Source organism: Rhododendron vialii, chromosome 11a, assembly GCF_030253575.1.
Source record: "Rhododendron vialii isolate Sample 1 chromosome 11a, ASM3025357v1".
In the NCBI taxonomy this organism is placed as follows: Eukaryota; Viridiplantae; Streptophyta; class Magnoliopsida; order Ericales; family Ericaceae; genus Rhododendron; species Rhododendron vialii.
In genome coordinates, this window is record NC_080567.1 from 1,646,148 (window position 1) to 1,666,581 (window position 20,434).

The following is a 20,434-nucleotide window of genomic DNA, read 5'->3' on the forward strand; positions in this document are numbered from 1 at the left end:
TCTATTGGACTGAACTGGGAGAGACTACGTTAGTGGGGCCAGATATGATCAAGGAGACTTCTGAAAGCATGAGAATGATTCGTCAACGCCTTAAGAAAGCTCAAAAAGAACAACCGAACAAGTTAAGGTGATTCGCCAAAAGTTATTGACCGCACAAAGTAGACAAAAGAATTACGCCGATCGTCGTCGTCGCCCGTTGTCATTTGAAGAGGGAGATCATGTATTCCTCAAAGTATCGCTGCGTAGAGGTTTATCTCGTTTCGGGAAAAAGAGAAAGCTATCGCTGCGCTATATCGGGCCGTTCGACATCATTGATCGAGAAAATAGGGGAGGTTGCGTATCGCTTGGCGTTGCCACCGAGGTTATCGGGTATACATGACGTGTTTCACGTATCTATGTTGAGGAAGTATAAACCGGATCCGTTGCATGTGTTGGAGTGGTCCGAACTCGAGTTAGAGGCCGATGCGTCTTATGGGGAAGAATCGGGGCATATCCTAGATTTGCGCGATCAAGTGTTGAGGGGTAAGATGGTACCATTGGTACGAGTCTTATGGAGAAGTCAAGGTAGCGAGGAATTGACTTGGGAACGAGAAGATGAGGTTAGAGAAAAGTATCTACACCTATTTCCGGAATGAACCAATGTGAGTGTTTGAAATTTAAAGTATCATGGTATTTGAATTGTTGCATAATAGTGGTGGTTATAATTGTCACATGCATATGTGATGTATATGTTAGCTAGTCTTGGCATGAAAAATTTCGAGGACAAAATTTCTTTAAGGAGGGTAGAATGTAAAGACCCGTAAGTATCCGTTATATAATTTTAATGTTTTATAAATGGATAAATGATGGATTAATGAGAAAATTATAGTTGTGGGTTAAATGTGTAATAGTTTGGAAAATATTGGGTGCTGGTGTGATTAGTGCATGTGTGTACCAGGGAAAATTATTTCCCATTTACCCATCTCATTCTCTCTGCCGTTCTATCTCCTCTCTCTTGACTCACTCTCCATTTCTCCTCCCATCTCTCAAAACTCACTCAAACATTCAAGACCCACAACAATCAACCTCAACTCCATTGTTTACTTGCGTATTCGGGCTTGTATCACGTTGGATAGAGCTCGATTGGGTGTATTTTCGCTTGGTTTGGGATTCCGGAAGCTAGGGCTTGCTCAACCTCTTCAATTTTGGTTTGGATACTCGAGGTAGGGAATTCTACCTCTCTTTATATGTTATTTGAGTGTTTCTATGCCTCATTCGAACTTGTTTGGGTTGTTATTCGGATTGGATCAAAATCAGTCAAGTGGTGAAAAATCGTCAGAAAATCTGGATCCCTACTGGTAGGACGTTTTTCTCTACCGGTAGAACCTTGTCGTCATAATAATGTGTACCCACTGTTTTGAGTTTGTACCGGTAGGACTTGTTCCCTACTGGTAGGATTACTAATTTTTTTCGGACTCCTACCAGTACCATTTTCCTCCTACCGGTAGAATTCTTCCGAGCCAAAATCGTGTCCCTTCTGTTTCCGGTTTGTACCGGTAGTACCCCACTTCCTACCGGTAGGCAACCAGTCAAAGGCTTAATCCTCCTGTGTTTCGTTCCAATCCTACTTTTCTAAAACCTTAAACCATTTCAATGGTTTACATGATATTTATATATACTTATAAAATAAGAGCTTGGGCAATCATGCATGACATCTTGATCAACGAGATATCTAACTTGGATCTGTTCGAATTTGTGAAATTTTGAAATGATAGGTATGAGCGTCGAATTGCACGATGTTTTACGAACAATACACTTGAGCATGTGAATGACATGTGAACACTCGGAACCCATCGATAGGTGGGTGCTTGACAGGGATATCGGGGTCCCATAAATAGCCCGGCAGGAGCTAAGGCTCGTATTGAATACTCAAGGCCTAACCTCCAAGGTAGGTGCTTGGCAGGGGATATCAGGGTCCCATAAATAGCCCGGCAGGAGCTTTGGTTCAGACACACAAAAGATACGATATGTTAAGTCACGAGTTGAACGAATATGACTTATGATTCGAACAAAAGAAGGATTGGTGATAGTTGGACACTTGATCGTGATAATTGTGTTCATCTCCGTAGTCGTTTGATTTTCTATCGTTCATTCTTCTGTACTGCTCATTTGCATATAGAGTTTGCGTAGACTTTTCTGCTAGGCTAGTGTAGCTCAAGCCTTATATTATTTTCAGGTGCTAACCCGGAATCATAGCTTGCATGCCTGGAGTGTGGACATTATTTTTGAAAGAAAATCGAAGAAGTTACGTATCCATCTTTGTAACTATCTTTTGAAAGATGTATTTGGAACTTGTAATTCTTTGACTATGGAACGTTTGTAAACTCTTAACTTCCTATTGATATTTGATTAGCCTCCACTGAATCTAAGGCTGAAGTTGTTGAAGTTAGGGCTAGATCTACTAGAGCTGAGTTTGAATAGAGGACTTTGGCGGCTTATTTACGTTAATTTGGGGCCGTTGAGCCGGTGATGTAATATTTGGAAGTCCTATAGGAAATGGAAGTACAGTAATCTTTTGGTTATCGACTGGAATATTGTGAGGTTTTATTTATAAAAATCTCTTATATTTATATTGAAAATCGAGGACGTGACACGCCTGATTTTGGGGAAAAGGGGATGTGATAGGTAATGAGGTGGAGTATTGGTTTGGTATTAGTTTGGTTAGGATTCTAGTTTAGGATTTAGTTAGGTTAAGGTTTGGGTAAAATGATCCAGGGCATACACATGCACATAATAAGGAATTAACTAGCCGGACATGCACGCACAATTGATTATGGAATAAAATTTGGTGTGTCGACATTAATATTTTTTGCATTAAATAAACTAACGAGAAAATAATAATATTTTTGTTTTGATGATTGTTATTATTTATTTATTAAAAATACCGGGTCTTTACAATCTATCCCTCTTAAAATAATTTTGTCCTCGAAATTAAGATGTAGCTTCGATTTGAAACTGATGTGGATAGTTGGCTTTCATTGTATCCTCACGTTCCCTAGTTGATTCCTCTAGTCCTCGGTGCCTCTATAAGACTCTGACTAGTTTGATTATTCGCCCTCAGGTAACCTTTTCTCTACGATTTTGAATTTCCACCGGCTGCTCTTCAAAAGTAGTATCCTCATCCAGTGTGACTTCCTCCCAATTGAGCATGTGGGTGGGATGGGCCATATATTTCCGCATCATAGAAACATGAAAGACATTGTGAACTTTGGCGATCTGCGGCGGTAAAGTGAGGCGATAGGCTACTTCTCCAATTTGCTCCAAGATTTCGAACGGACCAATGAAGCGAGGCGATAATTTCCCGTTCTTGCCAAATCGGATGATCCCACGGCGCAATTGATTTTCAAGAACACACGATCTCCCACATTAAACGTTAAAGGCCTTACTCTCTTGTCAGCATAACTCTTTTGTCTATTTTGCGTGGTCAAAAGTTGCTCCCAGATCACCTTTATCTTCTCAGTAGTTTCTTGGACTAGCTCAGATCCAAGCAGAGCGTCTTTTCTAACCTCGGTCCAATAGATGGGCGATCGGCATGGTCGTCCGTACACTGCTTCATAAGGGACCATCCCGATGCTAGCTTGGTAACTGTTGTTATTGGCAAACTCTACCAGCGGTAGGTGTCTCTCTCCCTACTTCCTTTAAAATCCAACACAAACTCAAAGCATGTCCTCCAGGGTTTGAATTGTCCTCCCAGATTGTTCATCAGTTTGAGGGTGAAAAGCTATGCTCAGGCGGATATCTATTCCCAATGCTTTTTGCAGGCTTCCCCAAAAGTTATAGGTGAAGCGGGGGTCTCGATCAAAAACTCTAAATGCCGGCACTCCGTGCAATCGAATAATCTCGTTGATGTAGAGTCTGTTGTAAGATTCCCTGCCTCTTAATGATTTGGATTTGAAGAATTTCATCATTGGAATAGTGCTGATAAAAAGTCTAACATGTGAATGGAACACAGAAATACTTGGGCTTCCAAGCATTGCTATGGAATAAGCAAGGATTCTCATACCAAAAATGTAAATTTACTACGATAGGTTCTGAAAGGATTACAAGGTCCAACGATGAGACCGAACTAGATATTGGTTTTGCACCACGTTGGCCATATGCGTTTCAAAACAAGCATCTAACTCTGGTTATCAAAAAAAAATATTGGGCACAATTGAAAAATAATCAATGGCTTATGAGTCCATTTTTGAAATAAAAAAAGTCATTGATAGAACAATGATTGGATCTTACTAGCTCAAGACAGGATATAAAGCTCAAAGAAAGTGAAGCATAACAACAATATGTGAGTTCAAGGACTTGATAACTCCAACATTGAAAATCGAATTAGGTATGCAAATTGAGTGTTTTGAAAGGTCGGAGACACATCTTACTGTGACATCAAAAGAATTGAAGGTTTCAAATGGACCCTAAACGACTTTTAACGAGGATTACTTAAAATTTGTTGAGAGTGCACTTGTCCAAGTTTGACAAGAATTGCTCTAAGAATCCAGTATGCAAGGAATTAGCAAGTTTAGACTCATAATTGAGTAAATAGTTGACCTCACAATCAAATCTAGTCAAATTAAGAAAGGTGGGCACTACAAGAAAAATCGCATTTTACAGCATTTGAAAAACGCTATTAAATGATATATACAGCCCTTTTCCAAACGCTGTATTAGCCGATGTTGTTAAAAGTCTTGGACTTAAGACAGCATTTTTTAAACGCTATAGAATGTAAACTTTAGACAGCTTTTTATGACCGCTATAGAATGTGAAGTTTCTACAGCGTCATAAGAACGCTATAGAATGTAAATTTTCTACAACGTTTTAAAAACACTATAGAATGTAAATTTTCTACAGCGTTTTAAGAATGCTATATAAGTCAATTTTTTGCATTTTTTTAAAAAAATTCTATAAATACCAATATATTAGTATTTTCAAATAAGATCATAGTAATTTCATTTAAGAAACAAAAATGATTTATTCCATTCAACACCAACTATATCCAAATGTCAATATATAATAAACAATTCAACCATTGAATAAAGAGTCATGACATTAGCTTGGAAAACAATTTCCCAACAAAGGTTACATAAAAGAGCCTGACTAATTGGACTCATTGAAAAACAACTAATGTAACTCTACTTTCCTGCAAATGTAATCATGCACTAGACCAACTATAGACCACCTATCTCATTCCGCAGATTTTCTTTATGTGAAACTTGCTTCTTTGCCGAGCTTATACCTTTTCTGCTCCCAAAACCAACCACATAAATGGGCTACTTGAAACCCTCCAAAATATGAGAAACATGCCCGTAGGTTGAAGTTGTATCATAAGTTGTAGTAGAAAAAATCATCTCCAAAAAGATGTAGCACATAGTAGAAGTCTGAAGAAAAATAATTGCAGCAAGAGCTATAATAGACATCCACACCAAGCAAACAAAAGCAGGCATTACCTTCTTCCAATTCCTCCTCACCTAGAAGATTAAAATTTGGCTACATGCATTTAGGGAAAAAAAAAGGGCTTAAGTGTCAGATTATGTAACAAGGTCCCGGGTTAAAAAGAAACTTGTAACAGTACTAAGCAAAAGGACTAATGACAAACAATATGGCTCCATTTGGATAGATGTGGAATTCCAATGAAGAGCTTCACATAATTATTTGACAGGAATAGGAGACTTGACAACATCATAAAATGGAAATAGCTCAAGTTTAGGATTGATAGTCTGCGTGGCAACTTTAATATTAAGTTTAAGAGCTCTATCTAAAATAGTATACCAACTTTCAATAACAAGTAATATGTCCATTCCACAAACAGGATTACTTGGATATAATTATTAAAATGAATTACCAAAAACCAATAGGAGTCTAGGATATAATTGCTGAGATTTCCAAAATACCAGAAGGGAGTCCCAAGTAACATACACTAAGAAGTTACCATATTCAGGAAGCATAATTCCGAGAAGATCCATTGCAAACTCTCCATTTCCAATGGTCTTGCAAAAGAGAGCAGATAGGTGCACCATGTTACTTAGGGTGTTCTTAAAATTATGAGAATCATATGTGACTAATTCATATCACCATAACTTTAACTGTAACCTTCCTCGCCTTGTCAACAACAAAACAGTAGATTGGAAGTGATAATTGAAGGTGGTAAAACTACCATTAAAGCATAAGTAATCAATTAGAGAAGAGCTCTCTTACATACCTTCCAGGAACTATCAACATCAGGGAATAGGTTTGCATCTGAAAGACCACCACCTATGAACCAGAAACAAGATTCATTAAGTAAAAATAAAAATTCACTGGGAGGAACTGAATAATAGTGTACTCTGAATTTAGTGCTTTTTTAAAATGACAATAGAGTCCAGATTGCAGCTATTACCTGTAGAATAGAGTCTGCTCCATGCTCTTTCCTCAAGTTGAGCATATCTTCCCACATATGAATAGCCTTATCAAGATCAAACTTCCTTGCCTTCAAAAATCTGCAACAAATGCGAGTTTGCTAAGGAAAAAGTGTAAAAACAACAGAAGAGGAAAAATAAGTTTCAAAAGGAAGATCACAAGAGAAAGTTTTACACTTTAAACAATGGCGGCAATCAATCAAGAAAGTTTTGTCCAAAAGCCTAGCTTTGATACCATGTGAAAGCATCCAACTCAAAACCAATTAGCAATGAGTGGATAGGTTCAGACTCATATACTAGTTTTGGAGGTTATAATTAATCTATGTGGGACCAGCTCTAATACAAACTAAGCAAAGACAGATTGCCAATCAGTGTGGAAACATTTCATGAAGTTACGCAAACTACCAAAAAACTTACTTCTTTCATTCTCTGCCAAGCTTCAAAATAGTACACAAGAAGCTAATATCTATAATTTGCAGCCTCTGGCAATAGTTTTCCCAAATAAATAGAAAAACAAGGTGTTCGCTTTCTTCAATTTTTTAGCGAGCACCTTCAACTTGATCCTATATGCTCTTTCCTCTCAGTTTCTGGTTTAAAATCTAGCAAATGTCTTCCCATCTAGGCCTTGATCTTTACCATATTATCCTCTGGAGTTGCAAAGGGAATAGGTAAATAGATCACCATCTTCATGAAGCCTCCTAAAGGGAGTCGAACCATTCTAAGGCCTCCTTCGTTATGAAAATCTACAATCCTTCGGAGATGTTATTTAGAGCTCCTTTAGTTGGTTGTAACTTGTAAACAGTATTGCCAACAGAGCCCAATCCATCATGTTTTTTGTAAATAAGTTCCATCCATTATATGTAAACACCACCAACAGCTCTTTCAAATGACAATCTTTCTGCCGGTAAAAAAATGGTACCTAACCCTTCTTTTTTTTTTTTTTGATCACCAGTACCTAACCCTTCAGTCCTCCCAACTTGCACACAGCCTTTGTGGTTGTACACTCATAATTACTAACTACTTAAATTAAGAGGTAGATGACCACCTGTAGTCAAACACCTCCACTTTTCAAGAGATATACTGAACAAAATTGACAAAGTGTTGGTGACTTCATTGAATTCTAGTTGCAAGCATGGTTGTGGCTCATAGCTTTAAAGGGACTCACAATTTTTGAGAGATATATCAAAGAAAGCAAGACAATTTAGATAATCCCATTGCCAATCATCGGTTGTAAATAACTCACCAGAAAATCATTCTCAATTAGTACTCCAATTAGATGGAAAGACACCTTGAGCGGTTATCAAGTTTGAAACTTTTCACCAAGTCAGGATTTCTAACCTTCATCCAGCAAATAAATCCATCCACCCATATACAAGACAAGGTTATCATGACGGTCTCAATATTTGTGTCATTATGTAAGTTGCCTTATTCTGTTTCCTACCACTAGAGGGCCAAAATGGAGATGGGGAGCAATGGTCTATAGCTTTAATGTGAGCTGGATGCATTTACAAAGTACGCAATGATAACGTCACTATCAAAAGTTGAACAAAGGAAATCACCATATATTACATACTGCACATCTGATATTTTTTCGTTTCCCTGATCTATGTCATAACAATTACTCCTAACAGGGTTTTTGTGCATTGTTTGTAGAAAGAAATATGTAATTTAAAAGAGATACACTAAACCTCAGCATGGTATGGTAGTCACCCCACTTAAATAACCAGGATTCTTGTGACCAAACTAGATACAGAAAGCCATATGATGGATAAGAAAGACACCTCTCAATACAGATAATGATGCCCCCACTTAAATAACCAAGATTCTTCAGAACAAACATATTACAATAGAAATATAACCATATAACTAAATTTAGCGAGGACAAAATGTAAATCTCAAGTAGTACTCGAGATAGAATCAAGTGCTAACAAGTCATAATCTGAAACAACACCAACCTGCACCCACAATATTTGTTTTTGTCACTAAATAATTATAAGGATCTCATGCAGGGAGAAGAGATACGTTGAGAAAGAATAAAAAAGAAAGAAAGGAAAATGGAGAATCAGCATATGGTACTAGTATTAGAGTAGCATCTGAAAACTACAAAACAAAAACAAAAACACCAGGACATCCTCAAAGGACCAAGATATTGTCTCCTAACAAGCCCAAAGACGTGTTCCACAAAGACTACCATCAATCTAAATTATCCAGATGGAAGATTAATGCATGGCTAGAAAAAATATATCCACGGCCACAGATGATGGCAATTGCAAAAAAAAAGAAAAGAAAAGGTTCCTATCAACTTAGCACATAAATTTGCAAAGGTATTCCTCAAAGCATAGACCTAAAGTTTGAGAACATTCTGATATGAGACAATAATTTTACATGAACAGCCAATTGCATCTAGGCTATGAATAGCAGCAGCAATTAGCTATTGATATATAAGCGGCTCAAAAATAGTCTGGTATTCATAAATTTGGACTCAGCGTTGTACAACAATACATCATAAAAGTGACCAAACCTCCATCAATCTAGTTACTCATCCCAAGATAGCATCGTTGGTGCACAATCCTGAATTGTGATCAATCACGTACTTAATATTCCGCACTTGAGAATCACTAACAGTGGATTCTTCTTTGTGGTACACAACTCCAGACAAGAATAAAGGTAATTAAGAACTCAGCAGTAATTTGTTGTTAAATTTAGCAAAACAAACTCCTGACCTCTTATATCAATTGATTCAAATTGAAATTGACAAAACAGCAAGATTAGCTGTCATTGATTCAAGGTCCAATTGTTAGAATAAGAAAAGCAAGATTAGGAAGATTCCATCATTTTCTACCACGGTTTTCTCTAAGTCCACAGAGTTAAGTTGCACACACAAGAATGCAATTTACCTTTCAAAGGATTAACATGAACTAGTACTAAACACCCAATAATAAACACCCATTGCTCATATAGCTAACAAAATGAGTTCTAAATTTTAAAACCCATTAAAGAGATAAAAATGAAGCAGACCTTACTCATACAGTATCAACACTTTTCAGATAATGCAAATCCCAAAACGGTAAAATATGAAGCCATCCAGTTGCCTATACAGATTAAAGTGACAAAAAACTTGATCAAGAGGAACCCAATATATGATGTTTGACATTCTATTGAAAGGAACTAGAGCAGAACACTCTTAACGGGTCAAGGTATCAATTCTTCTCTGTGAAATCATAAATTACTCATAAGCACATAATGAAATCCAAGCTGTATATACAGATTTATATGAACCAGAGTTTATTTAGGTCTGGATAAGAGAACTAGGGTTTACACTTTGGACTTAATTTCTAGAAACAATTGAGGGTTTTTGAATCTGGTTTCTTTTCTAGAAAAAATCTAGGTTTTTTGAAATTCGTAGTTATAGATTTTCCCGTATATGTATAGCAAGAGAGAGGGAGAGAAGCAACCAGGTTGTCGTGTCTATCATGTGTTGTTGCTACTCGTGGGTTCTCGGAAATTGAGCTTGATTTCTCGAAACTTCTCGCTCGCAAATGGTGGAGACTAGTGGTGCTTACATGCATCCTCATTTTCCTATGTCATGACACACACCCACACACAAACAAAGGAGAAGGAGGAGAGTGGGAGAAAGGGGGAAAGGGGGAGACAAATTTCAGAGAGAAAGAAAGAGAGAGACCTTGTTTGGCGTCGCCAAGAGAAGCTTGATCGAAACTTGCCATTTTTGATACAACGAAAGAACTGAATCGGTTTCTAGGGTTTCAACGTTGACGAAGAAGAAGATTGCGCCTCTATTTTCAGAGGAAAATTTTAAATTTTCAGCAAGGGGGTGTGGGATAGGGCGCCAAGTAAAGTGGAGTAATTTTGGTGGAACGCTATTAGATACTCTAATGAATGCTATAATATTCTAGGCACGAGTTTTCTGGCTCTCCTTATCACTGAACGCTATATTTGGTTTCCTTTCATAGCATTCTTAAAAAACGTTGTAAGATAATGCTATAAAAAGTCATCTTTGTTGTAGTGGGGATCAGATGATCTTTACGAATAACCAACTCACAAAACGTCACAAGGATTCGGTGTTTGGAATTCACAAGGAGTTCAACGATTTAGGGTTGAGTTGAATTCATAGTTCTAATAGTGAAGAGTCACAATGAAGGTGATTGTAAAAAAGGTAAAGAGAGATCAGAAATAGTGAGCAGTTTAGATAAAACCAATTGAATGAGAAGTAAAGTTTAGATGAATAACCGGCAAGAGCTCTGAACTACGATGGTGTCGTCGTCGGATGTAGTTTGTATTGTATATAGTTGGGTGACGATTGCGAATCTCTTACAGCATCATGCTTTTATTCTTCGATCTACTCTTTTGAGGAGTCTACAATGCTTAAGGTTGGGTGTCGAAACAGTCGATGTGGCAATCACTTGTAGAAGTTGCATAACCTCCATGTTACTCGGTACCTCATTGGGCTTCGTGTTGCATTGACCTCGAGATTGACATAAGCATGTTGATGACGTGGGCGGTGTTGACGTTGGCATTGGGGTTTATACGATGTTAGGGGTCTCTGATCGTAGCCTAGACGAGGAAGGAAAAATCATCTTTCAACAGGTACTTAATTTCATAGGTAGCCTCTTTGATGACCTCGATTGCTTCTCCCACGATTGTCAAGGCCTATCACATCATTTTCGAACGAGAACTTTTTGACCGTGTTGATCGGCTTACATATACAATAAGAGCAAGTTCTTCTATCTCTTTTTTGGAGTTGTTGACTTCAGTACTTTGACGGAGTTGCTCCAGGAGACAAGACATATTTATATGCTACTTTTATAATAAAATAAAATATCGTACAATAGCTAAGTAAATAGGTAGATTAAGCGTACAACTACCCCGGACAACACTTTTGGAAAATGTTCTACCCAATCTACCCAAGGTCGAGGGTTTGAACCAAGAGTTCTGATACCATTTGTAACGCCGTGAAAATTCAGAGACATTAATAAAATATTTAAAAGATTATTTTTCACAAAAGAAATTTATAAATTTACTACGTCACTATTTCAAAAGCATATGTCATTATATTACAACCGTTTTGAATAAATCAACATATTATAATTTCCAAATAAACTTAGAAGCTTCGAAAATAAAGTCGACTTAAATTAATCAGAGCGACTATGCGCACAGAAACCAAGATTTTCAGCTTCTTCCTCAATAGGATTGAACTCAATCGAATCATACGACACTTCTGTTTCGTCTTCAGTACCTGCCATTCGAGTTACCAGGGCAGCATAGTACCGTGAGCGATGACGCTCAGTAACCAAAACCAACCCGAACCCATAACTTACAATCAATAGGATATACAATTGAAATGCATAAAAATAACTTAAAAGGAGAACAATTAATCATTTCATTACTAGCCTTCACCCTATGTGAAATCTTAGATCTTATCCACAGATCAGTTCCTACCCGTAACCTCTGGCACAAGACACTAGTGTGGTCCGACTCCCCTTTTCCAGATCCGGATGAAGGATACCTAACTTATGTACTCGGGTATCCCATCCGCAACCATAAGTTCGAATAAAACTTCACCGGCAACGCTCAAGCGCCGTCTAGCCCGGGTTGAAGTTGACCGGCAATGCTCAAGCACCGTCTAGCCCAGGTTGTGACACAAGCACAATGCCACCCTTATGTCCAGTCCCAACATCCGAGAGCCGATCACCACCATGTCGTAGCGAGGGTTCGTAAATCCATACTTTCAACAGATCACCACCAATCAACCTCCAACAATTCAATCCCCGGATTCCTTGTCCGGAATCCCAATCACAGTCTCTCACTTTATTCAATTTTCCGTTAACCATATTTCAACGTCTAAGATGATAAATCCGCACATCGCAACCATCTCAGGAACCTATTTGTCTAATCTAACAGTACAACATCATTTTACACAGTTCAACATTTTTCAGAACATGCTTACAGGCTATAATAGCAATTAAATCACGATAATAACAAATCATGCGATAAGGCTAAACATGCGAATAATTTATCATATGTTAAATTTAATCATGCGATTCAATGACCCAAATAAGCATTACCAACATGCTAAAAATATTTAACCTTGCGATAACACAAATCATGCGATTAAAACAAACTAAGTGGTTCTTGTTATGTTCTCTTTTCTTTTCCAAACTAAAGTCTACATTTACTCATAATCATCTCAGTGTTGACGGTATTAGATGAATACATTATTGCAATAAATCCAGGATCGAACCGGAAACTAATTAACGTTGGGGCTTATAATCTTAGATTCTAATACACTAGGGTTAGATTTATTAGCTAAACAAACTTGAGGGACCAAACTGTAATTTTTCTAAAATATTTCAATATTTCCAGCGGCTGCCTTTCTTTCTTTTCTTTTTTGTTTTTTTAAAACAAAACAAGGCAGTGTTCGAACAAAGTGGGCTTCCGGCCCAGATTCGACCGGCAGGTCTAGATACAATCACACCGAGCACTAAAAATCAATATAGAGCACGATATATATACTTAGGGAGGTGAGTTCCAAGCTACCTCTCGTCCGGCGAAACGTGGTTCGGGAAGAGACGGCGGCGGGTCGGAGCTCGGGCGGTGAGGGGCCCGGCTGGAGGTGGTGGCCGAAGGAGGCCTGGGGTCGTCTCGGCCGAGGGAGGAGATGGAGTGGTGAGGAGATGGAGGTCGGGTGGTAGGAAATGGTGGTGGTGGTTATGGCCGAAGGGGGTTACGGGCCGCGGTGGCCGGCCGAGGGAGGGTTGGCCAAAGGACTCTCTCTCTGATTGTCTCGGGCTAGAGGAGTGGGTGTGTGTTGTGTGTATATATGTATATAATAACGGGGAGGAAGAGAGTGGGGAGACATAATAATGGGGTAGATTTTTGGTAGGAGTATAATAATGCGGAGTGAGGGGAAGTAATGGGGATGGGGCTGCTGCAAATGGCAGAGGAGAGGGTGGTGGTTCGACTGATTTTGGGGAAAAAGGGGTTCGACTGATTTTGGGGAAAAAGGGGATGTGATAGGTAGTGAGGTGGAGTATTGGTCTAGTATTAGTTTGGTTAGGATTCTAGTTTAGGATTTAGTTAGGTTAAGGTTTGAGTAAAATGATCCAAGGCATACACATGCACATAATAAAGAATTAACTAGCCGGACACGCGCGCACAATTGATTATGGAATAAAATTTGGTGTTAAATAATTTTTTGCATTAAATAAACTAACGAGAAAAAATAATATTTTTCTTTTGATAATAATTATTATTTATTTATTAAAAATACCGGGTCTTTACAGTCGCAGCAAGGGTCTCATTGTCTCACCATCTCAATGTCTTCCCACCGCTTGGCTCTCTCGCCTTCCCACCGTCTCCGCCTTCCTCTTGCTGTCCCACCATCGCCGCAGTCCCTCTGGTAACCAAAGCCCAAACCAATTTTGTCCTGATTTTTTTGGAAATCCCCAAATCTTATATTAGGACTTGTGAAGCTGAAAGGGAGATTTATATACCGAGCACTCATATATTCCAAATTCGTAGATATAAAAATACTGTGATAAGAACTCTGATTCAAAAGGTGTGTTATGTGTATCAAATTTTCCCTTCATTATTAGTATCTGAATTTAAGTAGGAGTAAGAAGATTTTCTCCAACATCCATCTTTCGAACACAGTATTATCCCAACTTGAGGCGATATTTTTGTGATTTTACTCAATGGAAGGCAATCACGTAATTTAAAGCAGTTAGCTTTAACACTACTTTGATTTAAGAACTTAACAGTTCGTAACATTACACTTGTGGAAAAATAAGAGAGTGTATGTATGTACGTATATTTAGTTGTTCCCGTTTGACAACTATAAGTCCCAAATATTTCTCAAGTTTTGAATTTTGCTGAGATCTCCCGTTAAAAGCAAGTTTTGGAAATTCGTCGGAAGTTAATGGAATTTTGAAAATCTCTTTTTACTTACTTGGAGAATTCATGAGAATGATGTGGGAATAATATTCCTCAATTCATCTAAAAAAAATAAACTAAGAACTCATCTATTACTGAGAATCTACAAAAGTCTTACTAAAGGACTAAGAGAATCTACATAAGATACTGTAGGCATGTAAAATTTTTAGCCAATCGCAAGTTGCCATGCATTGCGGGACCAGATAAATAGGGCACAATAAATGGCCAATCAAATGTTGCCAAGTGTCTTTAGGTCAAAAGTTAAAATGATGCGAATGGACCAATCAGATGGTGCCATGTGTTGTAGTGATGCAGTTATTGTTTTTATTAAGCTCGGCCAATCAAATTAAGCTGCTTGGTAAAATAATATTTGTATTTCTTTTTACAAATAATTGTCTTTCTTAAAATAAAAGTAAGAGGGATAATTATCGAATTATAATTATTTCCTTTACATTAGATAAAGAAATGATTAAACAGAGATAAATATGAAGTAGAGTTGGTCATGACTCTCCATCCTACATCTCTATAAATAGAAGTGCTCTCCTCTCATATTTTCCATCAACATTCAAGCATCCAATTCCAGAGCTCTAAAGATCAAAGCCTCAAAGCCCTTAAGAATTCCTCAAGTCTCAAATCCAACAAGTAGGTTCTTTCAAATCAAAGCTTCAAAGCTCCGAAAAACATTCAACCTAGATCATCATCTTCTTTGCAAACATCGAAGAAGATTCCGCCGTTCGATCTGAGAATAAGCATCAAGCCCTCGTTTCAACAACAACCGAAGAGAAGAATCAGAGGATTATGTTCTCTTAGAAATTCATCAGAGATTGTAACCCTAGTTTTGATACATCAATAAAATTGATTCTCGTTCATCATTTTTTCCCTTCTTTTTTGTAGACTCGAAATTTGGGTTAAACATATTTTGGCACGCCCAGTGGGACTATCTTTGCTTCTCATGTCTTCTCTTCAACAAATCAACTAACTCTCAATGGCTCCCAAGACTACCCATTCAAAAGCTCCTCAAGCTCCGGTTGCACACTCCAAATCTTCAATCGCTGCATAAACTGGCTCTAGATTTCACGCTAAAGGTGTTGGTGCAACACTTCGAAGCAAGGTGAAAGTTGCCACTACCAAATCTGGCACTGGATCTCACACTAAAAGTGTTGGTCCAATAACTCGAAGCAAGGTGAAGGTTGCCGCTACGGATGCTGCCCCAGCCTCAATTTTGTTTAAATCAAATCCCGCATTTGAGGCTGATCGACCAAAGGCACCGCCAAGCTCACCAAAATTAAATCTTGAGTTTGAGGCTGACCTACCGAAAGCACCGCCAACCTCACCAGAAGGAAGGGATGTCGTTTATACCATAGAAGCAATGAAGGATGTGGCAACCAACATTGAAAATCCTTCTATGCCTCAGGAGTCTGGTTTCGAAATTCAGAAGAACTTGGAAGATGGCTATTTAAGCAGTTGCAGTTCTGACTCCGACTCTTCTAAAAGCACTCCTCAGTCAAAATTCAATGCTCCCGCCAAGCCTACTAGTTCTTCAGTCGTGGATGTTTTGACAACAAATGCGGTCAGCCTAGAAGAACAAGTCGCTAACTTGGCCAAAGTGGTTGAGGGAATGTCAAAAACCCTAGAAGAATGTGACATTGAAATCACTTCTCTCAAAAGCAGAATCGAAAGTAAAGGGGATTCAAGTCAAGTTGAATCCTCAAACACACTAAAGGCAGTATCAAAAGAGTTCACGCTTTCTGGGGAGGGTTTGATTCCCATGGGCCAACTGAAGGATTTCATTTTAGGCACCATCAAGCAGAAGTACGAGGAGGTGCCAAAATCTTCTTCTACTTATGCTAAGCCTTATACTAGAAGGTTCGACCTTTTGAAGATGCCTACTAGCTATCAACTACCAAAGTTTCAGCAATTTGATGGCAAGGGCAATCCAAAACAACATATTGCCCATTTTGTTGAAACGTAAAGCAATGCTAGAATTGATGGTGATCTTCTCGTCAAGCAGTTTGTTCGAATGCTCAAAGGTAATGCTTTCAACTGGTATTGCGACCTTGAGCTAGGCATGATTGAAAGTTGGGAGTAGCTAGAACAAGAATTTATTAATCATTTTTATAGCACTCACCGTATTGTTAGTATGTTTGAGCTTACGAATGCTCGCCAATGGAAGAATGAACTTGTCATTGATTACATCAATAGATGGCGGCACGTGAGTCTAAACTGCAAGGATAGACTGTCTGAAACTTCCGGAATCAAGATGTGCATCAAAGGCATGCATTGGGATCTACAATACATTCTTCAAGGAATCCTACCTAAAACCTTTGAAGAGTTGGCTTCTCGAGCTCATGACATGGAACTCACCATTGCAGCAAATGGAAGGCAAGGCCTACCAGTACAAGACTCTCGCAAAACGCAAGATTCTCGCACCATAGGAAATAAACCAGACGTTCTCAAAGGGGGCAAACCCATAATCAAAGGAGAAAAGAAGGATTCCATGATAGTGAATGTTGCACCCTTCAAAATCTCTACTAAACCTAAAACAAAGCAAGTAGAGAAGTTTGCTCCTCCACAGGTGAAGGAGAAAAGGAGGCTCATGTTGAAAGAGATGCAAGAAAAGGTGTATCTGTTTCCAGATTCAGAGGTCCCTTCAATGTTTGATCAATTGTTGGATCTAAAATTCATTGAGCTCCAGGAGATGAAATGACCTGAGGAGGCTAACAAGGTGAATGATCCAAATTATTGCAAGTATCACCGCTTGGTTAGCAACCCCACTCAACGATGCATCATCTTTAAAGAGAGGATAGTACAGCTTGTTAGCCAAGGGAAGATTGTCTTGGAGGAAGAAAACGAAGCTGTAGCTACAAATTAGACTGCAGTTACTCTATAAAATGACATTCTTTAGCCTAAAGTGTCACCAAGAGTGAATATTCAATTTGGGTCATTTGATCCAATTGAAGTAGTACGATGCCCTTCTATTCAACAGTCCAGGGGCAACATCTCTACCAACATAAAAGTTGAGGATGCGGATGATGAAGGATGGACCCTTGTTGCTCGTAAAAAGAAGAAGCACGCATCAAGTGTGAAGCATCTCCAAGCTGCAATACCAAAGTCTAGTCCTAAAAGGATGCGTGCGAGAAGGCAACAAATAAGGAAGAAGTCGATGAGAATATCCTCAAATCGGCAAGAAGACATGCCCGTCCGAAAAATGTGTGCTCCTTTTACCCTATGGGATTTCCTTCCTAAGGAAATTCGCAACTCTGGTCTTTTTGAGGCTTCATGCAACACTGTGAGTGTCGAAGAAACTGAGGATCCAGAGCTTGAGTCACCTAAACATACTCCAATAAAGGCTGACTCTACAAGTTATGCCAGTCATTGTCTTGCTTGCATTGGAAGCATTACACTCTCTGACGAGGATTTGCTGCTTGGTGACAGAGCACATAATTGCCCACTCTTTGTCACTGGATACATATGCGAAAAGAGGGTCAATAGGATGCTCTTGGATGGTGGATTTGCAGTTAACATCTTGTCGCTTCATACCATGAAAGAACTTGGCATCCCTATAGACGAGCTAGCACCAAGCCATCTCATGATCCAAGGATTCAATTAAGGGGGGCAAAGAGCTATTGGCGTGATTCGTCTGGACTTGCTCATCGATGATATGATTTCAAGTGCATCACTTCATGTCATTGATGCCAAAACTTCTTACAACGTGTTTTTAGGGCAGCCGTGGCTCCACGAGAATGGTGTCGTTCCATCAACCCTCCATCAATGCTTCAAGTACTGCAAAGATGGCATGATAAAGAAAGTGGTAGCTGATGATAAACCCTTTAGCGAAGCCAAGTCCCATTTTCCTGATGCTAAATTCTACTTAGCAAATGTGGTGTTGACGGAGTTAGAGCCTACTGCCTCTTCATCAAGCTACAAGCAATCCAAAACCAATGACTTGCAACTTAGTAAGACCAATTTTCTAACTAAGGAGAAGGAGAAAATTGATCAAGGTATCACTCGTCATGTAGAGGAAGCATTAAAGAAGAAAGAGACACCAGTATTTCGTTATGTGCCAAAAGTGAAGAAAGGTGAAGAGTCGGCCTTAGATGGATTGACGCTCCCAGTCACTAACCTTAATGAAGCCAAGGTCGCTCCACCCCTAAAAGGATTTGTTCGAGCCACACATAGCCCCGTAGTGGCAAATGACTACTTGCCTTCACAACGGACAAACGACTTTGATCCCAATGCCTACAAGCTTCTCGCAAAGGCTAGACATAATCTTAAAGATTCAACTTCTCTAGGAAAATTTCTGCCTGAGGCGACCAGTGAAAAGATACATGGCTTGAACTCAACTCAGAAGATGCTCAATCAAAAGGGATATGCTGTCAAAGAGTCTCAAGCAGGACTTGGATATACCGCACTTGCTCTTGCTCGCATCTTCATAAAGAAATCCACCAACAATTACATCATGACAGAAGAAGGAACCTCATCAGTTTCATCTAAGACATCTGTCTTCGACCACTTGAGTGCTCCAAAATCTCAAGTGTCAATCTTTGACAGATTGGCTCCCCAAAATGAAGTAGTCTCATCGTCTTGCATGAGAAAATCCATTCAAAGCCAATTAGGGCTGCCAAGTGAAAGCCTTATGCCCTTTATCTTGCGCGAGTCTGTCCATAGCAGATTGAGTCTACCGAAGGGGGTATCTTCATCAAATGCTCCTCGAAAGTCTGTGCATTGCCGATTGGGTGTCTCAAATACTACCATCAAGAAGGCTTCAAAACGAAGGACTATTCTCTTGTCAGAAGACGATAATAAGTTGAAGAGCAAAATACCCTCTCGCATGGAGCGCCGTACTACTCTCGTCGTGGCAGTTGATGATGAAGTGCTGAAAGTAAAGCGATGAAGTGCTGAAAGTAAAGCGACGAACTGTGGTGTTAACCAAGGTGCGCGCCTTCTAGGGGCTTGAAAGATGGCCTTAATGAAGGATGCTTCACTTCCTCATTCCATATCACAGCTTCTTGTAATGAAGTCCAAGAAGAGGAGGATGCTGAAGATGCTCCACAAGAGTTGGAAGAAGGCTTGAAGTCCACCGTTGATGATTTAAAAGAGATCAACCTAGGGACTGAAGATGACCTACGACCAACCTACATAAGTGCCTCGCTCGCTCCTCAAGAAAAAATTGCTTACATTGAACTCCTACGAGAGTATAAAGACATCTTCGCTTGGAATTACACGAAAATGCCAGGGTTAGACCCAAGAGTCGATGTTCACCATCTCACAGTGAAGCATGACATCCGACCTATTAAGCAATCTCAAAGACACTTTCGACCTGACTTGGTTCCCAAAATTGAAGCAGAGGTCAATAAACTCATTGAAGCTGGTTTTATTCGAGAATTCAAGTTCCCCACCTGGATTTCAAGCATAGTCCCAGTGAAGAAGAAAAATGGGCAAATCCAAGTTTGTGTTGACTTTCGTGATTTGAACAATGCTTATCCGAAGGATGACTTTTCACTTTCTATACATGAGCTCGTGGTCGATGCTACTACTGGACAAGAGGTTTTGTCATTCATGGATGGTTTGTCTGGCTACAATCAAATCCGCATGGCTCCGCGAGATGAAGAGTTCACAGTTTTTTGCACACCTAAAGGCAACTACTGACAAAGTCATGCCTTTTGGCTTGAAGAATGCGAGTGCCACATACCAAAGAGCAATGCAAAAGATCTTCGACGATGTGCTTCACAAATATGTGGAGTGTTACGTTGATAACTTAGTCATGAAGACAGAGACTAGCTGACCATCTTCATGATCTAAGACAAGTGTTTGAACAGTTACGAAGGTACCAACTTAGGATGAATCCCTTGAAGTGCGCTTTTGGGGTTATGTCTGGAAAGTTTCTTGGGTTCATTGTGAGCCACCGCGGCATAGAAATTGAACAAGCTAAAATTGACACTATCAAGAAAATGCCTGAACCTTGGAATATTCATGAGCTAAAGAGTCTTCAAGGATGATTGGCTTACCTCCGTCGTTTTATATCAAATTTGGCTGGTTAATGTCAACCATTTAGCCACCTC

General features: G+C 39.2%; 1 protein-coding gene and 1 long non-coding RNA gene across 2 annotated transcripts; both read right to left on the bottom strand.

The window, feature by feature from the left end:
• Window positions 1-4,979: 4,979 nt before the first annotated feature.
• LOC131308522 (uncharacterized) lies at window positions 4,980-13,944 on the bottom strand. The gene is made up of 5 exons (XM_058335461.1): window positions 13,750-13,944; window positions 12,978-13,501; window positions 6,404-6,503; window positions 6,227-6,279; window positions 4,980-6,014 (listed from the first exon to the last, which is right to left on the bottom strand). The coding sequence occupies exons 1-5, from the start codon at window positions 13,942-13,944 to the stop codon at window positions 5,945-5,947; spliced, it is 942 nt and encodes a 313-aa protein (XP_058191444.1). The 3' UTR covers window positions 4,980-5,944.
• Window positions 9,253-10,326, bottom strand: LOC131308101 (uncharacterized). The gene is made up of 2 exons (XR_009194304.1): window positions 9,878-10,326; window positions 9,253-9,514 (listed from the first exon to the last, which is right to left on the bottom strand). It is a non-coding gene; the product is annotated as an uncharacterized LOC131308101 (long non-coding RNA).
• Window positions 13,945-20,434: the final 6,490 nt, after the last annotated feature.

Excerpts from the sequence above, each read along its gene's own strand:
- LOC131308522 (XM_058335461.1), bottom strand. The coding sequence starts at position 13,944 with ATGAGTGCTCGGTATATAAATCTCCCTTTCAGCTTCACAAGTCCTAAT. Across the intron at positions 6,280-6,403 it reads GAGCAGACTCTATTCTACAG|GTGGTGGTCTTTCAGATGCA; the intron begins GTAATAGCTGCA and ends TCTGGTTCATAG. Across the intron at positions 6,015-6,226 it reads ATGTTGATAGTTCCTGGAAG|ACCATTGGAAATGGAGAGTT; the intron begins GTATGTAAGAGA and ends CTCTTTTGCAAG.